The sequence below is a fragment of the Neofelis nebulosa genome, chromosome 7 (assembly GCF_028018385.1).
Source record: "Neofelis nebulosa isolate mNeoNeb1 chromosome 7, mNeoNeb1.pri, whole genome shotgun sequence".
In the NCBI taxonomy this organism is placed as follows: domain Eukaryota; kingdom Metazoa; phylum Chordata; class Mammalia; order Carnivora; family Felidae; genus Neofelis; species Neofelis nebulosa.
Window position 1 is genome coordinate 12,251,237 of NC_080788.1, and position 26,718 is coordinate 12,277,954.

Below are 26,718 nucleotides of genomic sequence, written 5' to 3' on the forward strand. Positions count from 1 at the left end.
CTACAATTAAAGCTTTAAACAAGTTAGATACGGCTAAAATCCTATTTGCCCCTTCTCCTTAGTCACTTTCATGAACGTGGCATCTAAAAACCTTGGTATTTTAAAAATGTACATGGTTCATGTAATGTGCTTTTGTTTTAAAAATTGAATAGTTTTTGAAATTGTCATGGTGACATTTATAAATATAAACCCTACTAGGTCTAACTTGTATTTAATTGCACAGTATGAATCTAAATTTAGATTATTTCCTCCCCCCCCCCTTTTTTTTATGAGCAAAGCCGTGAACGTTTTTATACTTCCCACCTCCTGCACAAGTTCAATAATTTGCCAGGTTATATACTCACAGATTTAATTGCATGATTCATATGCATATTTTGAGGTTTACTGGAAAATGCCACGTTGCTTTGCAAAGCATCTGCTGATTGCTTTTTCAGTAATGGTGTATGAATACTGTCTCCCCTGTTTTCTCCCCATCACTTAATACTATCATACATTTTAATTTCTACAAAGCAGGTGAATGTGAACTAATCTGTTGTGATAATACATTTTCAAATTACCCCTGATGTTTAATTTCTTTTTATAAGTTTCTTGGCCATCTCAGTTTTTCTTCTGTAGTTGCATGTCCCTTTCCTTTCCCTAGTTTTCTACTGGATTTTTCTTTGATCTGTGGTTATTTTTATGTTCTCTGTAGAAATCCTTTGTTGTGCATACATTGAAATTTCTCAGTCTTGTCTTTTAACCTTGTTTATAATGTAGCTTATTCTTCAGAATAGTAGGACTTGAACGAGAGGTGGAGGAGGTCTTAAAGGTCTTAAATGCAGTTCCATTTATTTAAGGAACTACACCCAGTATTTTTTTTTTATCAATAAGAAACTCATGGTTTAATGATCTTTGCCTTTTTGTACTCTTCAAACACATAGAAGTGATTGAGAAGGAATCATTCTGCATCAACCTTGGGTGGTTTAAGGATCTGTTTAACTGAAGAACGTATGTATGCGTGGCGGGGATAGTAATACCAGTTAGAGTTGAAGAGTGTAGATTCCATAATTCATACTGTGGGGCTGATGGATAACATATGTATACACACTTGGGCTAAGACTTTCTATAAATGAGGATAATTTGACTTAGAGGGTTTTTGTAGGGATTTAGAGGGCAATTTTTGCCCATGCCTGATGCGTAAGTGCTCCATAAATATCAGCTATTATATCATTGGTAGAATGTAGTCTGGAAATAAGTTTTAAGGAGTTCCAGTGTAGATTGCTTTGTTTTTACCAGATTTTTCTATCACCAACGCAAAAAAAAAAACATCCTCTGCCAAGCAGTTCAGCCATTTTGTTAAGTGTTTAGGAAAGTAAACACTACCCAAAGCCTGAAATGGCAGCTCTCGGGCAGAGAACCCACAGGCTTTCTAACTGACATGTTGCTGTGCTGCCCTCTTGTGGCCATGTGGGAAACGGTAATAAATTAAAACTGGAACAAGAGCTATTCCAGTGCTGCTTGCTCTCAAAGTCCAGTTGTGAAATATACTTCACACTACATTTCTGCCACCTTCAAAAAGGATTTTGAAGAGCTACCAAATCCACTTCTATCTACAAGTGAGAAGTGTTAAGCTTTTTTTCATAAACATTTATTTCCTATTAGAATCTAAAATCAGGGTTTTTTTTTGTTTTTTTGTTTTTTTTTTAATTTTTTTTTTTCAACGTTTTTTATTTATTTTTGGGACAGAGAGAGACAGAGCATGAACGGGGGAGGGGCAGAGAGAGAGGGAGACACAGAATTGGAAACAGGCTCCAGGCTCCGAGCCATCGGCCCAGAGCCTGACGCGGGGCTCGAACTCACGGACCATGAGATCGTGACCTGGCTGAAGTCGGACGCTTAACCGACTGCGCCACCCAGGCGCCCCTGTTTTTTTGTTTTAATTAACGTTTATTTATTTTTGAGACAGAGAGAGACAGAGCATGAACAGGGGAGGAGCAGAGAGAGAGGGAGACACAGAATCAGAAGCAGGCTCCAGGCTCTGAGCCATCAGCCCAGGGCCCGACGCGGGGCTCGAACTTACGGACCGCGAGATCGTGACCTGAGCTGAAGTCGGACGGCGCCCCTAAAATCACAGTTTTAACGAAAGTCCCTTTCATTATTTTTGCACTGATTTTCCCGTGTCGTGATTGTTCCATGAAAAATTACAAGACTTGTTTGCAAATTAGGTTTGGAGTAACTTTAAGATACACTTACTTTTCATGAGGATTTTGTATATGTGGTAGATTCTTGAGTACTCCTTTTTTTTATTTTAGAGCACGAGTGGGAAAGGGGCAGAGGGGGAGAGGTAGAGAATCTTAAGCAGGCTTCATGCTCAGCCTGGAGACTGATGTGGGTTTGGACCCTGTGACCCTGGGATCATGACCTGAGCCGAGGTCAACAGTCGGATGCTCAATTGACTGAGCCACCCAGGAACCCCCAGAATATTCCATTTTTAATTGCTTTATCCCTATTAATGCCTTTGAAATCTGTTCATTTTATTACTTTGTTTAGGTGAAAGCCTGATTAAAGGTCTCCTCTCCTACTAACTCAGTTGGACCCCGGTACATCAGCATCATAAGCTACAATTTAGTATTGACAGTTATTTTGTATTATAGTTCGGCATTAATAGCAAGTCTGCGTAATATTTAATCTTGCCTTTGGAGGGAATAACTAGACTGTCAGTGTTTATAATTTTTGTTTCTTAAATATTCTTTTCTTTTTTTAAAAAATACTCCTTTTTCAACATTTAGGAGCTTATCCTCCTAGGAAAGAAGTATGCAAATTAATTGAGTTGTACCTTTATTAAGACTCTTTTTCTTGTAAAGGTAATATCATTTTTTTTCCAGTTTTATTGAGAAACAGTTGGTATATGTCACTGTGTAAGTTTAAGGCATACAGCATGGTGTTTTAATTCACATATACTGTAAAATGATTATCACAGTAGGTTTGGCTAACATCCCATCTTATACCGGTACAGTAAAAAAAAAAAAAAAAAAAAAAAAAAAAAAAAAAAAAAAAAAAATTCTTGTAGTGAGAACTTGTAGGATTTACTCTCAACAACTTTCAGATAAATCCTACAGCAGTGTTAGCTATAGTCATCTGGTATATTATGTCCCTATTACTTACCTATCTCATAACTAGAAATTTCACCTTTTTGGAAATACCTTCCTCCAGTTCTCCCTCCTCTCAGTGCATCCAGCAACTATGAGTCTAATCTCTTTTTTCTATGAGATTTTTTTTTTTTTAACGTTTGTTTATTTTTGAGAGAGAACGTGAGTGGGGGAGGTGCAGTGAGAGAAGGGGATGGAGGACCCAATGCACTGACAGCAGAGAGCCTGAAGTGGGGCTGGTACCCATGAGCCATGAGATCGTGACCTGAGCTGAAGTCAGGTGTTTAATTGACTGAGCCACCCAGTCAGGCACCCCCTATGAGTTTTTAAAAAGTTATTTTATTTACTTTTTAGTTACTTTAGATTCCACGTGTGAGACTACACGGTATTTCTTTTTCTTAGATTGTTTCCATGTTTTGGTTATTGTAAATGCTGTCATGAACATGGAGGTGCAGGTATATCTTTTTGAGTTAGTGTTTTGGTTTCCTTTGGATATATTCCCAGAAGTGGGATTACTGGGTCATATGGTAGTTCTGTTTTTAATTTGAGTATCCTCTGTGCTGTTTTCCATAGGGACTGTACCAATTTACAATTTCACCAGCAGTGGACAAGGATTCCCTTTTCTCAGTGTCCTCGTCAACACTTGTTACCTCTTCTTGTTGATGGCCATTCTGAACTAGTGTGAGGTGACATCTCATTGTGGCTCTTACATGCATTTCCCTACTGAGTAGTGATGTTGAGCACCTTTTCATGTACCTGTTGGGTTTTTGTATATCTTTGGAGAGATGTCTGTTGAGGTCCTTTACTCATTTTTAATTTATTAAATAATTTCTTTTTTTGCTATTGAGTTATAGGAGTTCTTTGTATATTTTGGATGTTAACTCCTTATCAGATATATTATTTGCAAATATTTTTTTCCCATTCGGTAGGTTGTCTTTCACTTTGTTGATGGTTTCTTTTGCTGTGCAGAAGATAATTTATTTAGTTTTAAATGTTTGAGAGTGCGTGTGAGCGCATACACAAAGGGGAGGGGCAGAGAGAGAGGGAGAGAGAGAATCTCAGGCATTGTGGGGCTCCATCTCATGACCCTGGGATCATGACCTGAGCCAAAAGCAAGAATTGGATGCTTAATAGACTGTGAATCACCCAGGCGCCCCCCGGTCACTTGTATATTTTTGATTTTGTTGCTTGTGCTTTAGGTGTCATATCCAAAAAATTATTACCAACATTACTGTCAAAGAGCTTTATTTCTGTTTTCTTCTGGGAGTTTCATGGTTTTAGGTCTTAAATTTATGGTTTTAGTTTATGTTTTATATTAATTTTTGTTGAGTCGTGTAGCATATGGGTCCAATTTGGTTCTTTTACATATGAATATCTAGTTATCCCAGTACCATTTATTGAAGAGAGGGTCTGTTCTCCATTTTTTTTTTTGCTTTTTTTTTTGGCTTTCTTGTCAAATATTAGTTGATTGTGTATGCTTGGGTTTATTTCTGGGCTCTCACATTCTGTTCCATTGGTCTGTTTGTCTGTTTAATGCCAGTATCCTGTTTTGATGCCTGTGGCTTTATAATTTGAAATCAGGAAGTGTGATGCCTCCAACTTTATTCTTCTTTCTCAAGATTTTTAAAAAATTTTGTATTTATTTTTGGCTCTTTGGGGTCTTTTGTGGTTTCATATAAATTTTACGATTGCTTTTTCTCTTTCTGTAAAAAATGCCATGGGAATCTCGATAGGGATTGTATTGACTCTATAGATGGTTTTTTTTTTTTTTTTTTCAACGTTTTTTTATTTATTTTTGGGACAGAGAGAGACAGAGCATGAACGGGGGAGGGGCAGAGAGAGAGGGAGACACAGAATCGGAAACAGGCTCCAGGCTCCGAGCTGTCAGCACAGAGCCCGACGCGGGGCTCGAACTCACGGACCGTGAGATCGTGACCTGGCTGAAGTCGGCCGCTTAACCGACTGCGCCACCCAGGCGCCCCTATAGATGGTTTTTGATAATACTGACATTTTAACAGTATTCTTCCAAGTTATGAATACCAAATACTTTTCCTTTTTTTTTTTGAAGATTTTATTTTTAAGTAATTTCTACATCCAATGTGGGGCTCGAATATATAACCTCAAGATCAAGAGTCACATGCTCCACTGGCTAAGCCAGCCAGGTGCGCACCATTTGTATAGTCTTTTATTCTTTTCATTAATGTCTTGCAGTTTTCAGAATAGAGATCTTTAACCTCCACAGTTAAATGTGTTCCTCAGTACTTTATTGTTGGTGATGCTATTGTAAGTGGGATCGATTTTCTTTTTTCAGAAAATTCATTTTTAGTGTATAAAAATAGGACTTATTTTTGTAGGTTAATTTTGTATCCTGCAACTTTAATGAATTCATTGATTAGACCCAACAACCTTTTGGTTCAGTCTTTAGGATTTTCTCCATGTAAAATCATGCCATCTGCAAATAGAAGCAATTTCACTTCTTTTTCAGTTACCTTATATTTCCTTTTGTTGCTGATTGCTCTAGGTAGGACTTAAAGTACTGTGTTGAGGAGGAGCAGTGAGAGTGGGCACACTTGACTTGTGCCTGATCTTCTAGGAAAAGCTTTCTGCCTTTTCACCATTGAATATGATGTTAGCCTTTTTTTTTTTAAAAACACCTTTTTTCCCTAAATATTATTTTAAGTCTGCTAAATATGACTTTCTGGTTTCAAAAATAATTTAAAAAACAGTCTTTCTTTCAAATCTGTAGCTCATTTTGTGTAGGATTGGGGTACTAGTATCTCTTGCCTTGCATTTGATTCTTTTGTCTGGATATATTATGAGACATTTAAGTGTTAAAAAGACTGATACTTATATAATGAGCAACTATGAACTCACCACTCAGCTTCAGTCATGTAACATCACCAATATTATTCTGTGATCACATCTGTCTCCCTCAGCCCCCAGAGGTAAGTGCAATTGTGAATTTGGTGTTTGTTTCTTTGGAGGTTTGGTTTTCATGCTTACTTGATTTTTTTTTTTTTTTTTTTTGAAATTACACAAGTAGTTGATGGTTTCCATTAATATACTTGAAATAACTCATCCAACAGAGTAAACCGCTCTTTAAATTTTTTTTTTAACATTTATTTTTAATTTTTTTTTTTAACGTTTATTTATTTTTGAGACAGAGACAGAGCATGAACGGGGGAGGGTCAGAGAGAGGGAGACACAGAATCTGAAACAGGCTCCAGGCTTTGAGCTGTCAGCACAGAGCCCGATGCGGGGCTCGAATTCACGGACCGCGAGATCATGACCTGAGCCGAAGTCGGCCGCTTAACCGACTGAGCCACCCAGGCGCCCCAACGTTTATTTATTTTTGAGACAGAGACCGAGCATGAGTGGGGGAGGGTCAGAGAGAGAGAGGGAGACACAGAATCTGAAACAGGCCCCAGGCTCTGCACTGTCAGCTCAGAGCCCGACGCGGGGCTCGAACTCACGGAGCATGAGATCATGACCTGAGCTGAAGTTGGACACTTAACCGGCTGAGCCACCCAGGCGCCCCCATGAATAAACCACTCTTAACAACATAGGTGGTGTTTTTTTTTTCTTAAAAGGTATTGTGTGCACTGTTACATTTCTAGAGGTCGCTTCCCTCCACAAACACAAATCTACAGCTGCAGAAGGCATATACTAGGATAGGTATATTTTATTAGTTATGGTGAACATTTTGGAAATATAAATATTCTACTCAGAAATATAGAAATATGGAAGTATATCAAGGATATCTGTGGCTTGTTGGTTAAGAGAACAATTTAAAAATAGTCCAAATGTCCCACTAATTGGGGACAGATTAAATAAAAGTAGAGTTTTCATAGTAACTGGGGCAATTTAAAGGGAGTGATGTAGCGTACATATACACATACCCCATCGTGGGTGTTGGTTTGGGACATTTCCATCACATCTGCAGTGATTCTTGCTTTTCAGCACAAAATGCTAACTGGACTATTAGCATTGGACTATTCTAGTTATCTTCAGCAGATGAATGCTATTTGTGACTTCCTGTGTCTTTAAAATTGGGAGTTGAATATTTTCTGTCTGGTTGTTGTTGGAATGTTTTGTGTTTCATGGCACTATATGGATCATACTAAGGTCTTGTGACAATTTTAGTTGGTGGTGATTGCCAAAATGAGATTTCAGCCTTAATCCCTTGTCTGGAGATACTATGCATTACAGTAATTTAAAAAAACCATTCATTTCAAGTGTTTCAAAACGGTTGCATATTCTAGCAAAGTCAGTAAGTCCGCCTTTCCATTCTGTTCTCTAGCATGCATACTAGGCACAGCAAACGTCAAAGAAGACAGTTTAGCTCTCACATCTGTTAGGGAGGTCAACAAGTGACCAAATTACTTGCATAGGATGGGACAAATGGGGAGGCAAAGAGGCACGGATGTTAACAACTGGGGCTTTGGAGTCTATCCCCTAGGCTGGGATGTGTCATTGCTAAAAGTAATGAGAGCCGGGGTGCCTGGGTGGCTCAGTCTGTTGAGTGACCGACTTCAGCTCAGGTCATGATCTCACGGTTTGTGAGTTCGAGCCCCGCGTCGGGCTCTGTGCTGACAGCTCGGAGCCTGGAGCCTGCTTCCGATTCTGGGTCTCCCACTCTCTCTGCCCCTCCCACTCTCATGCTCTGTCTGTCTCTGTCTCAGAAGTAAATAAACATTAAAAAAATAATAATAAAAGTAACGAGAGCCAGTGGTTGACGCGCAGACTGAAATGAGGCTGCCTCCTTGAGTGGCCTATGGGAGTAACTGCTCTGGCACAGTTGCTGTGGCAGAGTATTATGGAAGACTTAAAAGGTGCTGAGTTTAGGAATGGCGAGGGCACAAAGGATGTTTTCCTAGAGAAGGTAATACCTGAGGCTTTAAGAATTGGAGTGGTGTTTGTCACAAGCAGAGATTGGAGGTGAGCGATCCTAGGGCTCATTCTGTACTCAGTGGTTCAGTAAGGCTGGGGCAGTGGGGGGGGAGGGGAGGGGGAGGAATGGTTAGGCATTGAGTCCTGAGAACTTGACAGGTGGAGGCCGGGTTTCATCCGGCATGCTGAGACGTGATGGTACCAGCATCAGGCCCAGGGTGGGTGAGGGGAGGTGGCCAGATGACTCCTCACCCTCCAGGCCTCTCTAAGCACTCAGGGCTTTGGCTGTGTAAGTGCAACCTCCAGGGATGTTCCTAATTCCCCTTCTAAGTGAAAAGTGATTTCTTTATAAACTCCTTGTAAGGAAATTCTGGAGCTGCCTCTGGACCTTTAAAACTGTGAGCAGATGGTGGAGGCAAAAGTAATAACGTTTCCAGCTACTGCCATGGATTGTATGGTTCTGACTCACTAATAATGAGCACTAGCTGGGAAGAACTTTGTGTTAGAAGGGAAATGTGAAATTGTGAAATTCTGAAAAGCCTAATGTTTGGATAAGGCCCCGACATTGATAGAGTGCTGCTGTCATAGGTGCCATTTGTCATAGCTGTCTCATGACCTTACAGAGGATGGCACAGGTTAAAAAGTGGCATAGGCTGAGATAGGCCGAGGACTGAGACCCAAGCTGTGGATGCTGCAGCCTGCACTTTTTAACTATACTGTCCAGCCTTCCTCTTTGTTTTCTTTGCCTGGTGGACTGCCTTATGCTTGATCACAGGTGGAGGATAAGTGACTTCAGGTGCTTTAGTCAGCTGGATCAGTCCGCCTTTACTGTTCAGAGGGCCAAGGAGTTAGTATGATGAGGCCTTGGAAGTGTGAATCACCTGTTAACAGGGATGCCTAGCTAGTTTTGGACATTGTATAACATGGAAAAGGTTTACTTTTTGAGTCTCTTAACGTTTTGAACCCTTGTGGTCAAATAGAATATGGACGTTAGAGCCAGACTTGGAGGTTGGGATCCTTGCCCATCTCAGTTTTCTCATCCCTCACGTGGGGATAAAAATTCCCAATAGGGTGTTCTGGGAAATAAGCAAAATAATACATGTAAAGTACTTAGAGTAAGGCCAGGCACCTATTAGATGATTAGGTAATTAATACATGGTTTTTCCCTTCTTTTCCCCTCCCCAGGCTAGGACAACTCCCCCCTTCACTGACTGCATCATCTTAACTCAAAGGCGCCTTTGCTGTAATGCACTTACTGTGGATCATGTGGGATTTTGGAGGGTCAATCCCAGTTCCCAGTGTACTGCCCTGGTCATTGTGTGGACACGTTTGTCAACTGATAGGCCCTAATTTCTAGTTGGGAAGATATAGTGGGTGTAAATACGAAGCCTCTCTTCTTTAACCTTTTGGGCTTCATGCCGCGTGCCCTTTATCTCCTGGTTGCTGAACTCAAGGCCCTTTGGGTTAAGTTACGGTTACTCTAGCTTCTGGGTTGCTGCTAGCCTCCCCTCCTATGCTTTAGCTCTAAGCAGAAGAGTTGAACTGGCCACCTTTTTCTGGAGTCCATCCAGTTGAGGGCTTTTCCTTTATTTATTTATCTTTATTTTTTAAAATATAATTTATTGTCAAATTGGATAACATGCAGTGTTTACAGTGTGCTCTTGGTTTTGGGGGTAGATTCCCGTGGTTCATCGCTTGTATACAACACCCAGTGCTCATCCCAACAGGTGCCCTCCTCAATGCCCATTACTCATTTTTCCCTCTTCCCCACCCCCCATCAACCCTCAGTTTTTTCTCTGCATTTAAGAGTCTCTTATGGTTTGCCTCCCTCCCTCTCTGTAACTATTTTTTCCCCCTTCCCTTCCCCCATGGTCTTCTGTTAAGTTTCTCAAGATCCACATGAGTGAAACATATGATATCTGACTTTCTCTACCTGACTTATTTCACTTAGCGTAATACCCTCCAGTTCCATCCACGTTGCTGCAAATGGCCAGATTTCATTCTTTCTCATTGTAGGGCTTTCCCTTTAAAGTGGCTTCACTGCTACCAGTGTGCCCCTGAATTGCTTTTTTACTGTTCGAAAATGGGCAGGGTATGTAGCCTGCTCGGCTTCCAGGATTGATACTCAGTCTTCCACAGCCTCTGGTGTTTGTGTTTTGTAGCTTCTGCTGTCATCTGCCTACTTAGGTCCCTCCCTCCTGAGGGGTGTTTGGAATGAGGAAGGGGTGGCATGTGTGGTAGCCCATAGCAGTCTTTATTTGTTTACGCTTTCACATCAGACTCAGAGTGCTCTTTTTGTTTATTTTTTTTCTGCTATCAGCTCTGGAACTCACTGCTGGAGATTCCCAGGCAGGACCTCTGGTTGGGGTTAGTGGGTGTGTTTTCAATACAACTCCCCAAATTTGCACCTATTGTTGATAACCAGTGATTAGATAATTGCATCCAGATTGCATTCTTACTCTTTGGGGAACTTCGCTTTGGTTTTGTTTTGTTCTGTGTTGATTTTTTCTTTGAGTGTGGGGAATATTTGTCTTGAGGACGGAAAGACTGATACTGAACAAATAAGACTTAGTGGATCCTGACAGATTGACCTGGTTTCAAATTCTGCTTGTGTCATCTTGGGATACTTGCTTAATTATTTCTGAGTTTTAGTTTTTCCTTACCTGTCATTAAGGTTTCATTTTTCAGTTTTTCCTCATCTGAGTGAAGGAGAAAATAACATGCCCTTTTTGAGTTTAGTAAAAGAGCTAATTTATATAAATTAAGTGGTATATGGCATCATCTAAGCACTCAGGAAATGGTCGCTGCTAGGAATGTTTGGAACGATAATGACATTATTGGCAATATAAGAATGTAAAAGTGAATTTGAAGATTTTGATTGTGTATTACTAGAATTACTCTCAGCTGTCATTTTACCCCTTTTTAAAAAAGATTTATGTGGAATTTTTAAAAAACAGATTTATGTGGCAGTTCTTATATCTTGTACTTTTTTTTTTTTAATTAAGTCACTCAGCATCTGAAGAGGCTTCGGGTTCAGACTCAGGCAGCCAGTCGGAGAGTGAGCAGGGCAGCGATCCAGGAAGTGGACATGGCAGTGAGTCAAATAGCAGTTCTGAATCTTCAGAGAGCCAGTCGGAATCTGAAAGTGAGTCGGTGGGTTCCAAATCCCAGCCAGTCCTTCCAGAAGCCAAAGAGAAGCCAGCCTCTAAGAAGGAACGGATAGCTGATGTGAAGAAGGTATCTACTTTGCTATACAGTGAAAATGTGCTGCTGGCTAGGACCAGCAAGCAGAACTTTATTTCACATGGAAAACTCACTAGTGTATTCGGATAATGAAAACTACCACCACCTTTTGTAATAATACACTGTCTGTGGATATAAAGATTGCTTTCTGTTCTACTCTTTGAATATAGTAGACACAGGGCCATAAGGGAAATAATTACACGAACCATCAAATTACAGGGCAAAAAGACAAATTTTTATAGTTTCGGTTTTTAACATTTAAAAAAGGTAATAATACCGAACACTACAGAGTGAATTACTGACAGATTATGGAATGTAGTTGTGGAGCTTAGTTATGGATAATAACAGTTCAAGAATAAGGGCAATTTTTCTTCTCTGAAGGATGGAAGGAAAATACTTCTCATAGGAAAAAAAGTTACTTGCATCTAGGCAATAAGGATTTTGTTTGCTTAACGGAGGAGTCTTGTAGCAAAGAATGCAAAAAGGCAAAAATTGAAGTGCATAGTGTCTTCTCATTGATGCACAAACTGGGATGCGTTCCTTTTGGGGAAAAATTAATGACTTGGCCTAATTAGTCACAAGAGCACAGCTTATCTTTTAAAATTCCATTTTGAGACAGTTAGGTGTGAATCACTGAAAATGCAAAAGAATATTCTTTTAGAAACTTAAAAGATGTCCTAATGAAAGTTTTATGCTAAATCAGTTTTTATTACTCTTAAGACAGAAATCTTCGTCTGAGCACTCAGATTTTTGTAGTAGTACGAATAACTTTAAATTACCTGCAGGTTCTACAGAATAGCTTTGATAGATGCTTCAACAGATGAAGCATCTGAAGCCGTTAGGGATAAGAAAATGAAAGCTGTCCTTGCTAATTCAGTCATCACCAGTGACTTAGACACTCAAGTATTGTACCTTGTCTACCTGCTCAGTGTGTCAGTGAACCTTTGACAAGTGGAAATGCAAAAACACCCTGCGTGTAGATTACCACTGAGAGATTTTGCTCTGAGTATCACTAAACTCAGAAACTTACTCTCCAGGCTTGTAGCAGAAGGCTTTGCTGGGCAATCTTCAGAGGATAATGTCTGAGTCTGGTTTCCTCTACATCTAGACTGGGTATTCTTTTCAGAACACCACAACACACTTTTGAAGAAAGTATAATGGATAGAAAACATCTGAATATAACTTTCTTCTGTGCAGTGAGGAATTCTTTACTTGAAAAGATAAAAGGAAATCATGGAAATTGTGACTTACATAGTGTTTAAAACTTCACTGAAATCTAGTTGACCGGGATTCTCAGCTGTTAACTGTAAGACCGTGTGTGTGTGTGTGTGTGTGTGTGTATATATAATTTTTTTTAACCTTATATAAGTAGATAAAAGGGAATTAAGAAAGGAGAAATTATTACTAAGACTGAATTTCAAAATACAAGTAAAGTTGCAGACAGAAATATTAAAATACATTTTAATTTAAAACTTTTTGAGGGAGAGTGTGTTTGCACGTGCAAGTTGGGTAGTGGGTAGAGGGAGGGGGGAAGGTCTTGAGCAGGTTCTGTGTTCTGCTCAGAGCCTGACGCTGGGTTGCATTTCAGAATCTTGAGATCATGAGCTGAGTCAAAATCAAGAGTTGGACACTTACCTGAGTCACCCAGGTGCTCCTAAAATACACTTTCAAAGTTAAGGCAATAAATTCCAAAAAGTTAATAAGGTTAACAGGTAGATGGATGTACTAACTAGGTAGAATGATTGGATCGTGACTTTTTTTTTTCAGTTTACTTATTTAGTTTTGAGAGAGGGAACAAGCAGGAGAGGGAGAGAGAGAGAGAATCCCAAGCAGGCTCTGCACTCTTAGTGCCGACCCTGATGCAGGACTCACCTCCAAACCATGAGCTCATGACCTAAGGTGAAATCAAGAGTCGGACGCTTAGCTGACCAGGCCACCCAGGCATCCTGATCAGATTGTGACTTTAATGATGCTATTCTAAAATGAGAACTTCTGAGGAAGGTTCTTTGTTTTCTGTATACGTCGCAGTTTTTTTTTTTTTTTTTTTTTTTTAATTGAAGACTTGAACTAGATATCATAGCCTTCAAAAGGACAAAGATGAGCTCAGGATGATTTTAGTATGTGTGCATTACAGTATATCCTGTAATATAGTCTCAGCAGTTGAGCCTGAATGCCTAATATTTTAAAATGATAAAACTAACTGGTACAGTGACACTTAAATGATTTAGTTACCCCAGTTAATCAAAGCTCCTTAAATACCTGTGTTGAGTAATTTTGTACCTTTAGCAGAAGTCCAAAAAGGGGTAAGAGTTGGGGTTGGGGTCAGGGTCAGCAGGGCTAGAGTAAACTTTTTTGTCTCCTTCCTTTCTCTGCCAGATTTGTTCAATGTCCTGCTGCCTCTCACCCAGATCCTGCCAGTTGGTTATTCCTAACTCCTCCTGGTTGGACCTTTGTCCTCCTGACTCTGAGATTATTCTAAGGCCATTACGGATTTGTCACCTTTATAAACTGGGAACACTGGGTTTCATGATTATGTTGGATTCTTGTTCTAAAGTGCCTTTTCCTGGAACATCTTGCTTGTTTTCTTTGGAGGCTTTGGTTTTATTCAGCCTACTTGGCACTTTGTTTTTTAAGGCACTGTTGATAATATCCTCCCTTGCCTTAGTGACATTCTGTCTTTTTGAATTGTCTTTCATCAGTTTTGTCTTTTTTGGGGTCCACTTTCTACACACTTCACGAGTCTCAGCCAGTGGCTTCTCTGTGGCCTCACTTTCTAAATATTTTCATGACGTTTGCTGTCACCTGTGTTTTGACAACAAGCCCACATTTCTAATCTTGGCTGTCCGGCATCTTTTCTACATGTTTAACTCCTATTAAACATCTTCATCTCAGTGTTCCACAATCCATCCAAATTCATTTTGCCGCTGTGTGACTGATTTCATTAGAAAAACACATGGTATGCTTGGTGTGAGTTATCTTTGGGAGGGAGAGTGAGATTGGGGGATTAGACTGTTATCGTTAGAGGTTGGAAGGGTCTTTTACATTTTTTCTATAGATTTGTTGATTTGCATCTTTTAAATAGGATGGTGTTGATATATTGAGAAAAAAAATTTCTCTTCAACTAATCTCTCCTTTCAACTTCATTTATATATTTCTATTACCAGCGAGGATTGTAACTAAAAATCAAGTCCTAAAGGTTAAGGGTAATTACTGCTGGAGAATACAGTGTACAGAGACAGGGTTCAGTGTACAGATGAGACAGTGGTTCTCATCTGAGAGCTTCTAGCTAAGTGTTGGAAATGCCTAATTTGCGTACATCTGGCACGTTACACATTCCGAGGCAGTAGAGGAAATGTACAAATAGATGGTTGGAGCCCTGCTTGGTTTCTGATTTCCCAGATGGGTCAGTGTGTGGACATAGCTGATACTGGAAAGCATTAGGGACTTCAAATTCATCAGTAAGGATTTTGTGTTTAGCAGGAGCCTTGCCATATTATTCAATTGTAAGTTTATATTTTAATGACGAGTATGTAGTGTGTCATGTAGTTGAAGAGCCATTCAGTAAAGAAGAGGCGTTGTTAAGCTTCAGTGTGTTTCGGAATAATAAAGATGGTACTTTATTGTCTCATAAACAAAACTGACACAAAACACCCTTTAGACATTTAGTTACTTGAATTTTCTTAAATTGAAATACATGTTCCAGTAATGAAAATAGTAAATCAAAAAGGATTCACTCATGGTCTATTAATTTTACAGATGTGGGAAGAATATCCTGATGTTTATGGGGTTAGGCGGTCAAACCGAAGCAGACAAGAACCATCACGATTTAATATTAAGGAGGAGGTAAGAAAAAGACATGTTTTAAGGGGATACATTTAAACTCCTTATCTTACCTCATCCTTTTTGACTCTGGTATATGCTACCATTGACATGACTGAACTTGTTGCCTTGGAGTTAAGTGACTCTAATGTGAGCTTTCTCACCTTAATATGGCAAGGAAGACCACAGGTGGCTTTTAAAGGAAGAAACTTACCAGGAAGATTGTGTCATAATGAATGTCTTAGTAGAGTATTGTATAGATTGGCTTCAAATTTTTGTTTTTATTCTTTTTTAAGGTTTCCAAGTTTCAAGTGAAATTGATTATCATAAGAAGTTTACCTTTTAAAATACCTAGTTTCTAAATCTACATTTTGTAAAATGAGTCATTGCTTGGTAAACAAATGTAATAGTGGAAGTTGTTTCAGATTTATTTCTGAGAAAGGAAGGAAAATTTGCTTAAATACAGCGTTTTAACTAATTCAAATTTGCTTTCTGTTTTTAGTGTGCAGTATAAAATAATTCACACACATTTAGTCTGATCTAATTGTGAGAGATTGAGTAGTTTGTTTTTTAAAATTGGTAATTACTGGGTTCTATTGTTTCTATAGAATAGACTTTTCTCACCTTTCTCAGTTCATGTGGTATTTTTGTCAATTCTTACCTCTGTAGTAGGTGTATAGACCACATTCTGAAGAGGTGCTCTTCTGTGCTTCAGTGAGATGTCCCCTTTCTGTATTCTTTTTTTTTTTTTTTAATTTTTTTAACGTTTATTTATTTTTGAGAGAGAGAGAGACAGAGCATGAATGGGGGAGGGTCAGAGAGAGGGAGATACAGAATCTGAAACAGGCTCCAGGCTCCGAGCTGTCAGCACAGAGCCCGACGCGGGGCTCGAACTCACGGACCGAGAGATCATGACCTGAGCCGAAGTCGGCCGCTCAACCGACTGAGCCACCCAGGCACCCCCCCTTTCTGTATTCTTAAGAGGACTTTGCTTAACCAGCTGAACCACCCAGGCACTCCCCCTCCCCCCTTAAAAAATTTTTTTTTTTTAATGCTTATTTTTGAGAGAGAGAGAGAAGGACTTTGCTATTCTTAAATATGTAGCATTCTTCTGATGAAAGTTAATAGTCAGAGGTTAGTGAGTTGGAGGTGGGTTTTGGTAAGCATATTTTAAAAATCTAATTGACTGTTAACATCCACATTGCCTTTATGGTGTTTTATTTTGAATGACCTCTGAGCTGGTTTGCCCGAGTTTTCTTTTTCCACAGTGTCTAGGACAAGGTTGCTGAACCATGTTTGTTACAAGCGGTCACGTAGTTGTGTCCGTTCTTTCCTCTTTTATACGTCCATTAACACATTCTCTATAGGGCACAAGACAGCAATAGAAATAGTTTCCCTAATTTGGGGGGAAAAGAGACACTTAAATGTTCCTGACTATAAACCTTCCTTGGTCTAGTGCTGTCAGCAGGGCACTGTTGGCTCATGATTGAACATGCTCTGTAATGAGTCTAAAATGGGACAAATCAGCAGTCACCACCTTTAATGACACACTAAATGTTGTGGCATTTCACATGATATTCTAGATCTGCAGTATCACGTTTGGTTGCCTCTAACATGTAGCTTTTAAAGTTTTTTTTTTTTTTTTTTAAATTTTTTTTTTTATTTTTGGGACAGAGAGAGACAGAGCATGAACGGGGGAGGGGCAGAGAGAGAGGGAGACACAGAGTCGGAAACAGGCTCCAGGCTCTGAGCCACCAGCCCAGAAACCCGACGCGGGGCTCGAACTCACGGACCGCGAGATCGTGACCTGGCTGAAGTCGGACGCCCAACCGACTGCGCCACCCAGGCGCCCCGCTTTTAAAGTTTTTAATTAAAGTAAAATAAAATGAAAGATTCTGTTCCTTAGCCGCACTAGCCATGTGTCAGAGGCTCAGTAGTCACATGTGGCTCCTGGCCACTAGATTGTTCCCTGCAGATACAGAATATTTCCATCATCACAGAGAATTTTATTGGACTGAGCCCTTGTAGAAGTCAAGCTGAGGGAGGGTTTCCCGGTGTTAGAGGTAACTCTGTCATTACAGACAAATTAATTTTCAAAGGAAAAGAAGAGTGAGCATGATCAAACACAGGTTTCTTTTGTCTGAAAGCTCACATTGGATAATGTTATTATTGAGTAGATTGTGGAAGCAGGGGATCGTGTTGTCCCTATGAACTGTGAATTAAAGTCTGTAATCATTTTTCCCCTCTCACACACTGAAGGCAAGTAGCGGGTCTGAGAGTGGGAGCCCAAAAAGAAGAGGCCAGAGGCAGCTGAAGAAACAGTAAGTCTTTCATGGGGCAGTTACTTCCCCCAGGGGTTTTGAACATGTCAGCTTCTCTGGGGCTCCCTTCTCTGTGTGGTCGTCCGTCCCGGGTCCTGGAGTCTGCTTCTTCTCTTGCTGTCTTGGGTTGCAGTCCGTCATGACCCACTGCTGCCGCAGCCCTCAAAGCTCAGGGTTGCATGTGTTCCCATGTGCTTGGACTACTTCTTAGGGCAAACCCCAGCTTGTTCCATTTGGTTAGCCTGATTAGCACAATTGTGTTTTTCTTAAAAATGTGCACTAGTTCTATTCTGGTTGAGCAAGGAACAAATTTAGATTTGCTCTTTTTTCTTTTAATTTGTTCTTTGTGTGGGTGTGGCAACATTATATTTGTTGGACTGACACCCAGTTTAGTATTAAATTTCAAAGTGTTATTACTGTATAATTTTAATACTGCAGTTTACCAACCAGAAAATTTTAATTCTTGGGCTTAACATGACATTCCTTTAGAACGTAGATTATATATTCATTATTTTAAAAATTCACAAATTCTACTTAATTAAGGTGAAAAAAATTTGTTTTTGGTTTTGGTTTTTTTTGGAATTAAAAAAATTACTTTTGGAGAGTGTCTGGATCTTTTTGACAGTCTAAATTCTATAGCCCACCTCTTGAGGAGCTTCATTTGAAAATGTAGCTATTGAAAACTTGGCAGACAAATTCAGGGGCTTCTCATGGTAAACGATTGTCCATGGTACCTATTAAAATAGAGCCCCAGTTATATGTATTTTCTGTTCTCAAATAGTAATTTTAGAATTAGTAATTAGAATTAGTAATTAGTAATAGAATTACTAATTAGTAATCTTTCATAAGTATTTGGCCTAAGGCAAAGGAGCTTGAATTTTTTAAACCCATGTACTCATCTTCAAAGTAGAGTAATACTCCTTCTGCCAACCTAACAGGGTTATTGGGAACTGTGTTAGGAAAAGTTGAGTATTTAGTATGTCCTCTCCAGAGCACATACACTTTTCATTTGTGTTTGAAATACTTGTTAGAGTTGGAGGAAAAACTGTAGGCAAGCCTGCACTTCTTGGCATCTTAGAAGGCTTTTTTCTACCCCATTCCTTGGCCTGCGTGGGAAATTATTCTGATCTGATGGCCTTTTGGGGGCTTTCGGGAAGTCTGTGCATGTGTTCTTTCCTCTACTATCTGGCTATGTTCTTCTGGTCTCCTGACTGGGATCTAAATGGTGCTGTGCTTGAAAACCTCCAGTTTCTACTTCAGTGGCGTCTGGGTGTGCAGAAGCGCACTGGCCCCTGTGCTCACTTTCCTTCTGTCAATCCTAGACGTCTCTAAAGTTGACCGTTCTTAGGGGCCTTCTTTCCCTGAGTAGAACCTCTTCGTTCCTTGCAGGGGGTTGTATCTTCTGTAAGTGCCCTTCCTTTCCCCGGCCTCTTCCCTAGGAACTTAGCCAGAGCTGGGGGAGTTCTCTTCCTGTTTATTTGGGCCCTGGGCTGGCCTCGTTTCCTGCTATCCTCTGGGCAGCAGGTGAGTACTGGGGCTTATAGGGAGCTCTTTTCCTGAGTCCGTTTAATTATAATTAGTAGGAGGAGGTGCAGTAGGTGCTGGCACTCCCGCTGCAAAGCCTCAGCACTAACGGGGGCCTGTGTGATGTGAGCAAGCATAACAGGACCTAGTGTGTGGGCATGGGGATTTCAGAATTGAGAGACTCAAAGGGGGCAGAGATTTTGAAGTATTAGCATAAGGAAAGGTTTTTCTGAAACGCAGTGGGCTGTACCACAGATTTTGAAGTCTTTAAAAAGCTATGTTTTTTAAACTTTTTAAAAATTCAAAGTTTAAAAATGTTGTAAGAATAAAGCAGTAGTACAAAGACTGCCTGTGTATTTTGCCCAGATTTACCATTGGTTACCACTTTTGCCTCATTTGTTTTTATTGTTGTGAGTGCTTTCTTTGTAAATATTTATGTATGCATGCATATAATATTTTTTCCGAACCACTTAAGACTAAGATTGACACACATCATGGCCTTTTACCCCTAAATACTGAAGTGTGGATTTCCTAAGAATAAGGATACTCTGTTTCTTAAGCACAGGATAGTTTTACTACAAATAGATTTAACATTGCTGACATAGTTTTGTCTAATCCATATCCCCATTTTGTTACTTGACCCAGGAATGTCTTTTATAACATTTCCCACATCCACTGCAGGGTCCCATCTAGGATTAGATCCTGTATTAGTGGTCTTTCACAGCCCTTCTGTGCTCTTATGACGTTGGCATCTTTGAAGAATACAGTCTTACAAGGGAATAACTCCCCAGAGTCAGAATGTAAGTTAGCATTTAAAAAATTTAGAAGCTATAGAGCATAATGTTTCTGCACGATATTGAGAACATTTTTCAAGTTGGCAGTGTTGAAAATTTGAGGGATGATGCTTAAGAATTCAGAGTTTTAGATTTTTTTTTTGAGAAAATCTGTCAGTACTGGTCCTCATAACAAGTGGTCTTTGTAATCTTCAGATAGACTGGGAGTTCTCTGTTTTGACTCCATTTACAGTCCTTACCTGGCCCGAGTGGGTACTGGAGATTGTAACTCCTGACCTAGTCATGCTAACCAATAATTTTTCAAATTTTATTTGACCCACTCATGCTGTTTTGATTATTCAACCCTTTCCCATGCAGTACTTCTTTTTTTTTTTTTTAATTTTTTTTTTTCAACATTTTTTATTTATTTTTGGGACAGAGAGAGACAGAGCATGAACGGGGGAGGGTCAGAGAGAGAGGGAGACACAGAATCGGAAACAGGCTCCAGGCTCCGAGCCATCAGCCCAGAGCCTGACGCGGGGCTCGAACTCACGGACCGCGAGATCGTGACCTGACTGAAGTCGGACGCTTAACCGACTGCGCCACCCAGGCGCCCCAGTACTTCTTAATATTGTCCAAATTTGTGAAATGTAGAGGACCTATGCTGGCTCATTATCGTACCATCAGTTTTTCAAGCCACTCTAGAATGGTTCCAGAACATATTCTCCCAACTGGAATGAAAAAAAAAAATGTGTTAGCCGTAAATCACTTGGAAGTTTTTCTTCTGGGACCATAGTTATTTTTTTCTTTCCAGTTCTTTGAATTGTAACTGTCAGAAACTTGTGACACAGTGGAGAATTTGCCCCAGAGTTTTCTTTTTCATTGAAACTTGCTCCTGAAAGGCGTTCTCTCTGGGAAAATGTACTGAAAATCAGTGAAGTTTAAGCAGTTCTTTTCCTCTTTTCATGATCTGCCTTCTAAAGTGGAGGGGAAAGGAATCCTCTTCTCTGGGCTCTTAGAGATAGTTAGTAGGAAGCCTCAGTGACTCTTGGCCAGAATTTAGGCCCATTTTATTTACAAAGGAATTTTACAGTTATTTAGATTTGATTTTTGTCTTAGGGTTTGTGTTCTGCCAGCCACCTTTTTCCAATAAAGGAAGAAAACCATACTTCGTTAGCTTGCATTCTGACTTTTTCATATCTGTTTACATTGCCGTGGGGCCTCAGTGGCCAGACCTTGGTATTTTTATCCCTAGTCCCCAAAATTTTGGTAAAAATTCCATTGATTCTCTCCTAGGGAATCCTGCCGATGCCCTCTTAGAGCTGGATCTGGCAATTCACATCTCCTATAACATATGAAAAAAAATTTTAAACACAACCTTATATTTTAGACAACTCCTCTTTGTAGCTTGACTTATACATATGGCTTAGTCAGGGAGTCGTGCTCATAAAGTTTGCATTATATAGAAGAAGCCAGTGATCTAGGAGAGCCCTCTACATCTACAGAGTTGGGAAGTAATCATTTTATAATGATCACTCTTTTTCACCTTCCCTTTATACAAAGTGACTTAGTATTGCTGATCTAACTTTTCCCTCTGTTCTTGAAAGTTAAAACAAAATTTAAAATAATCCAGCCAGTTTCAGATACACATGCATACTAACTCATTTAGGCCTTCTAAGCCTTCTGTTGTTCAGATCCTCCCAGAATGTGTAAGTCTGACTTTTCCTGATTTTGTGGTCTTCAGTGGATTGTCACTGAGAGGAGGAGGGCTGTAGGTTTGACATGTAATGCCAAACACCGTGTTCTCACTGGGTTTTAGTTTCCTTCTTTAGGAGGCGGACTTTGGACCAGTTGATTTGCTCAGTTTTTGTGCATTCTCATACTAGAAGTTTCTGAATCTTCCTGGCTGTCCATAAGTCTGTAGACCTCCAATTTAACTGGAGGACTCTAGCCTCAACACTGATTCTGTCCGTTTACTGCCACCTTAGTTGCATAAAGTCATAGAAGTGGACCTCATTAAGTGCCCTGATTTAGATTCTTAATTCCTGTGGAGTTCCGTAAATTACAACTAATATTTGTGCATCTTTCTCATCTGATCTGCTCTCCCTCACATCTTTATTGTTCATGTTCTTTCAAGCTTGTTAACTGTGAAACCACTTCTCTCCAGTTTGAGTATGTGTGTCCCTTCTGAGAGCCAAACTGTTCTCCCAAAGGAGACTGCAGTCTCATGTGCCAATCTTCTAGTGCCTGGAGACATCTTCTTTCTTCCTTCCTGGCCGTCCCCATCTATTCGTTTGGTTCCTTAGCAAACATTTGTTGTGCTAGGTTCTAGGGAGGGGGACTAACATGCCTAGAGTTTAGTTAGATATAAGGAATTCTTTGTTTAAAAAGGGACCCGCAAGGATATTATGCAATATTAATAGGCCTTAGTGTCTCAGCAGTCTGTGTCCAAAAGAAAAGTACTCTACCTGTTTGTTAGGCTGATATGGTTCATTCTTTAATTATTTCTTTCCTCAACAAAGAAGTAGCTCCATTTGCTTGCCTTTGTGCTGAACTCTGGTACAAAGATGAAGACAAGTGGCCCTGCCTCCTGGAAGCAGTCACTTACTCTAAGGGAAACCGATATGAAACCAGTAGTGCTAGTAGAACTTGAGTAATGTACATAAAAGTGCTGTACTGCCTTTTCATGCTTCCTGAAGTAGGGTGGTTCCTGGACTTTTTAGGAAGATTCTTAGGAATCTGTAGATAAGCCACCTTCTTGCAGTAAAGCTCCTGCTATTCCTTTGACCTATTCTCCCATGAAGAATATTGACTACTTGACTTTGATTCTGTGACAGTTGTCTTCAGCATAATCTTATTTCCTATGCATAGACCCAGAGGCACAGTGGTAGTTGTTTTATAAAACCTCAGATACTTGCCTGTGAGTTGTTTTTTTTTTTTTCCTAGATATTTCATGCTCAGTGATTATTATGTGTTCTCTCCTTCCCTAGAAATGAGCTAAGTCCCACGTTTGGTCTTTAAACCTCAAAAACTCTTTGGGGTGGTAGGAGAGAGCTATAAGGTACGGCTCTTTAAAGCCTTCTAAGATCTCAAGGAGCAAAGGAACACCTACTGTATCTAATAATTATTGAGAACTACATCTTTGGCTGAATAGATTATTTAGTAAGTGGTAGGTAGTAAAATTAAAAATAATTTTAGGGACTTTTATCGAATATATTTTAAAGATGTTAGCATGTCTAGTATTATAGTAGTTTTAAAAGAAGTTTCTAACCAGTATTAGAATTTATTAAGATTTACATCATCTGTGAATTTGTTAAGATAAACATTTTTAGGCTTCATATTAGACCTGCTAAATCAGAAACTGGCACTTGTCCAGAAATTTGTTTTAACAAGTTCTTCAGGTGGTTCTGATCATCTTACATTTGAGAACCACTGGTCTAGTATATATTACGACTTCAATCTGTTCAATGGTAGTGGTAAATAAAAATAGAGTAGAAGAGATTTAACAGCTTTTTTTTTTTTTTCCCAGAATAGTTTAAAAAATACTTTCTTCATTTCCATTTTCATTTATTTTTGTCACCAGAGAAAAAATAGGCATAGATATTACACAGTCTAGGAAGGAACATAGCCAGAGTTTAAATAGAGCTAGAATAAACCTTTTTTAGCCATAATACCTAAAATATACATGTTCTGCCTTTTGGAGAATCCTGTTGAAATTGGTCCTGTCAGATTCTTCAAACTAAACAATCCTGAGGAGTTCATTTAGAAAAAAATCATTTTGCTTTGCTTTTGATCACAGAGAAAAATGGAAACGGGAGCCCTCAGAAGATGAACAGGAACAAGGCACCAGTGCAGAGAGCGAACCAGAGCAGAAAAAAGTGAAAGCCAGAAGACCTGTCCCCAGAAGGTGCAGTGTTTGCTTGAACTCTCTGCTTCTGGTGGAGCTTAGTTTGTGTTAGTTTGAGAAGGATGGTACAGTGGTAGAATGATGGCCTACAGTGTGCTGTGATTCGGGGCTTTGGGAAGTCTCGGGCTCACTTCTTGCTAGGCTTCCTCGTTAGCAAGTGATTAGGTGATGAGGATGCTTGCATTTGACTGTGGGTGTTTGCATGGTGTGTCGCGTAGAGCGAAGCTTCTGTTTCTTACTCCCCGACTTACTAGTTCCGAGGGGTGAACGTATCTTCTGCTTTTAAAAAAAGCTCCCTGTGTATTGGAGCAGTATGCAGGCTTTTTGGGGGAAGAACTAATTCCTAACTTTAAAACACTGTTTGGTTGAAAGCATGCTTCACTGTTTCTTACCTTGTTCTTAGAATCTGACATTAAGCAGAGAATCTGATTATGCAGGGAAAGAAGTAGGCCGAGGTCGCAGGGAACTTTGGTAATTAAAAAAAAAAAAATGTTTATTTGTTTTGAGAGGTGGGGCGATGGGCAGAGAAGGAGGGAGAGAGAGAATTCCAAGCAGGCTCCGTGGTGTCAGCACAGAGCCTGATGTGGGGCTTGATCTCACAAACCATGAGACCATGACCTGAGACAAAATCAAGAGTTGGATGCTTAAGTGATCCGAGCCACCCAGGTGCCCTGAAACTTTGGTAATTTCATTAGCTGGCTGGCAATGTAAGGTACTCATGTTGGGGAAAGGAGGGCAGGAGGCAGAGATCTCAGGGGAATTTTCCTCCTTGCAGTATTGCTTAGGATGGGGGTTGACAGGCTGTTGCCTTTGGACCACATCCCACTCAATCACCTATTTCTGGATGGCCTGTGAGCTAAGTATAGCATTTAGAGATAAACATTTATAGTTTGATGATAGGCAACACTAAATTTGAACCTCAGTTCCGTGAAATGTTATCCCTTCAAAAAGAATTCAGTTCTTATCATTAGATGTGTATCCCATAAATCCTGTGATTATTATTTCATTTTGAGTTTTGTCAGTAAAAATTATGTGAAAATTTATTTTTTCTCGTTAAGTAAGTGCCTGCATAGTGGCCTCAATTTTGCGTCTTGTCTGGGAATGCCAACAGTTGTGCTCTGGACTTTTGCAGCCAACATTTGCCTGCCTCTGAGTTAGGACACTACACTGGCCCACCACGCTGGCAGGGAAATTTGTCAACTTAGTTTGGTCACAGGACTGGAAAGCCACTTCAGCTTTTTCTTCTAGAGTTGTCATCTCTCTGTAGTGTTGCTTATGGAAGGTGTGAGAGAAACAGATAAGATTGTGAGTTTCCATCTGTCTCTTTCTCCTGTTTTCACCTTTTTACCACTGGTAGAGTATTTCGGGATTTCCTTACGGGAGTGCCTAGGCTGTGGTTCTCCGTCCTGGCTGTGTGTGAGTTCCCTTGGGTGGCCATCTCCTTAGTCTGTGTGGCAGGGTGTGGTTTCTCAGGTAGTCTTTCAGATATGTTTTGTACATGTCACACACACTATTATGCGTGTAGTTATTTTTTGTCTTTTGCTCCTTTTATGCAGATAGCATTTCATGCATCTTCTTCTGCATTTAAAATATATATATATATATATATATATATATATATATATATATATATATATATATAGTTTAACATTTATTTATTATTGAGAGACAGAGAGACACAGAATGTGAACAGGGGAGGGGTAGAGAGAGGGGGAGACACAGAATCTGAAGCAAGCTCCAGGGTCTGAGCTGTTAGCACACAGCCCGATGCGGGGCTCGAACTCACGAACTGTGAGATCATGACCTGAGCCAAAGTTGGATGCTTAACTGACTGAGCCACCCAGGCACCCCTGCGTCTTTCTTTAGTTATCTTGGAAATCTTCTCATATCAGTACATGGAAAAGTTTTTTTGTTTTTTGTTTTTTTAATGCCTACCTAGTTATTCTGTTGAGTGAACTGATTCCAAGTTGATGAAGATTTAGAGTTTTCCTAGTCTTTTGTTAATTGCAAATAATACTACAGTGAATACCTTATTGTGCCTGTATCAGTGTATATCTGTAAGATCAACTCCCAGAAATGAAAAATGTTGACATTTCTAAGTTTGATAGATATTTCCAAGTTGTCTGCCAAAGAAGTACCATCAGTAACATGTTGCATGTATATTTTTATGTCAGGTAACCCTGAGGAGTAGTTGAGAACCATTGCCTCAGAATTCACTGAATCTCCTATATGTGTTTGAGGATTATCAGTATTACAATTACTTTTGTGTTGAAAATGCAGATTTCTAGTTGATTAGAATCTTAGCAAATGGGACTCAGGAATATACATTTCTGACATTCCCCAGGTTAATCCTATATATGTATTGTGGCTCTGGGAAATTATAGATTTGAAATAGACACCAAGTGATAGAATAAAAACTTTGCCCTTTTTTCTCTTCTCATTTTAGAACAGTGCCCAAACCTCGTGTTAAAAAGCAACCCAAGACTCAGCGTGGAAAGAGAAAAAGGCAAGATTCTTCTGATGACGATGATGAAGATGATGAAGCTCCTAAAAGGCAGACTCGTCGCAGAGCAGCTAAAAATGTTAGGTAGGTTGTGCCCCAGAAGTGTTTCATTAGTGTGAGGGTGATAGTTGGGTAGAACTTGGTTCAGGTGAGTCCACGATTCTGCATTTTTTTTTTTTTTTAAGTTTATTTTGACACAGAGAGAGAGAGAGAGTGCTTGTGTGCACACACTTGAGAGCATGAGTTGGTGGTGGCAGGGTAGGGGGCAGAGAGACAGAAGCCCAGGAAGGCCCTGTGCCGTAAGTGTGGAGCCCATTGTGGAGCTCATACCCACAAACTGAGATCATGGCCTGAGCCAAAACCAAGAGTCCGATGCTCAACTGACTGAGCCACCCAGGTGCCACCAGGATTTTGCAAAATTTTGGATTTTGATAGGCAAAAATAATGACCTGTGTCCTGAGGTTGTGTTTAGAAATTTCTTGCAAAAAAGAATGATGTTGGCCAGTGGGAATATGGAAGGAATAGCAGTGGTTCATTTCTGGCCTTCATTCCTGTAAAGAAAAGCACTTAGTGTTGATGTTCTATTGAGGTGGGTTAGTCAGTGATAACT

At 39.8% G+C, this 26,718-nt stretch overlaps 1 protein-coding gene across 6 annotated transcripts in view; it reads left to right on the plus strand.

Annotated features, from left to right (window-relative positions):
* CHD2 (chromodomain helicase DNA binding protein 2) overlaps positions 1-26,718 on the plus strand; it is a 124,145-nt gene that overhangs the window by 12,443 nt on the left and 84,984 nt on the right. For 5 of the 6 annotated variants that reach the window (XR_009263852.1, XM_058736694.1, XM_058736693.1 and 2 more), the window contains exons 3-7: positions 11,024-11,255; positions 15,018-15,104; positions 17,340-17,401; positions 23,498-23,605; positions 26,052-26,192. Coding sequence is in view for 5 of the 6 variants with exons in the window: in XM_058736694.1 (XP_058592677.1) it covers positions 11,024-11,255; positions 15,018-15,104; positions 17,340-17,401; positions 23,498-23,605; positions 26,052-26,192 (630 nt within the window). In the remaining variant the exon portion in view is untranslated. The remainder of the gene's footprint in view (positions 1-11,023; positions 11,256-15,017; positions 15,105-17,339; positions 17,402-23,497; positions 23,606-26,051; positions 26,193-26,718) is intronic. The other variant, XM_058736695.1, reaches the window with a different exon arrangement.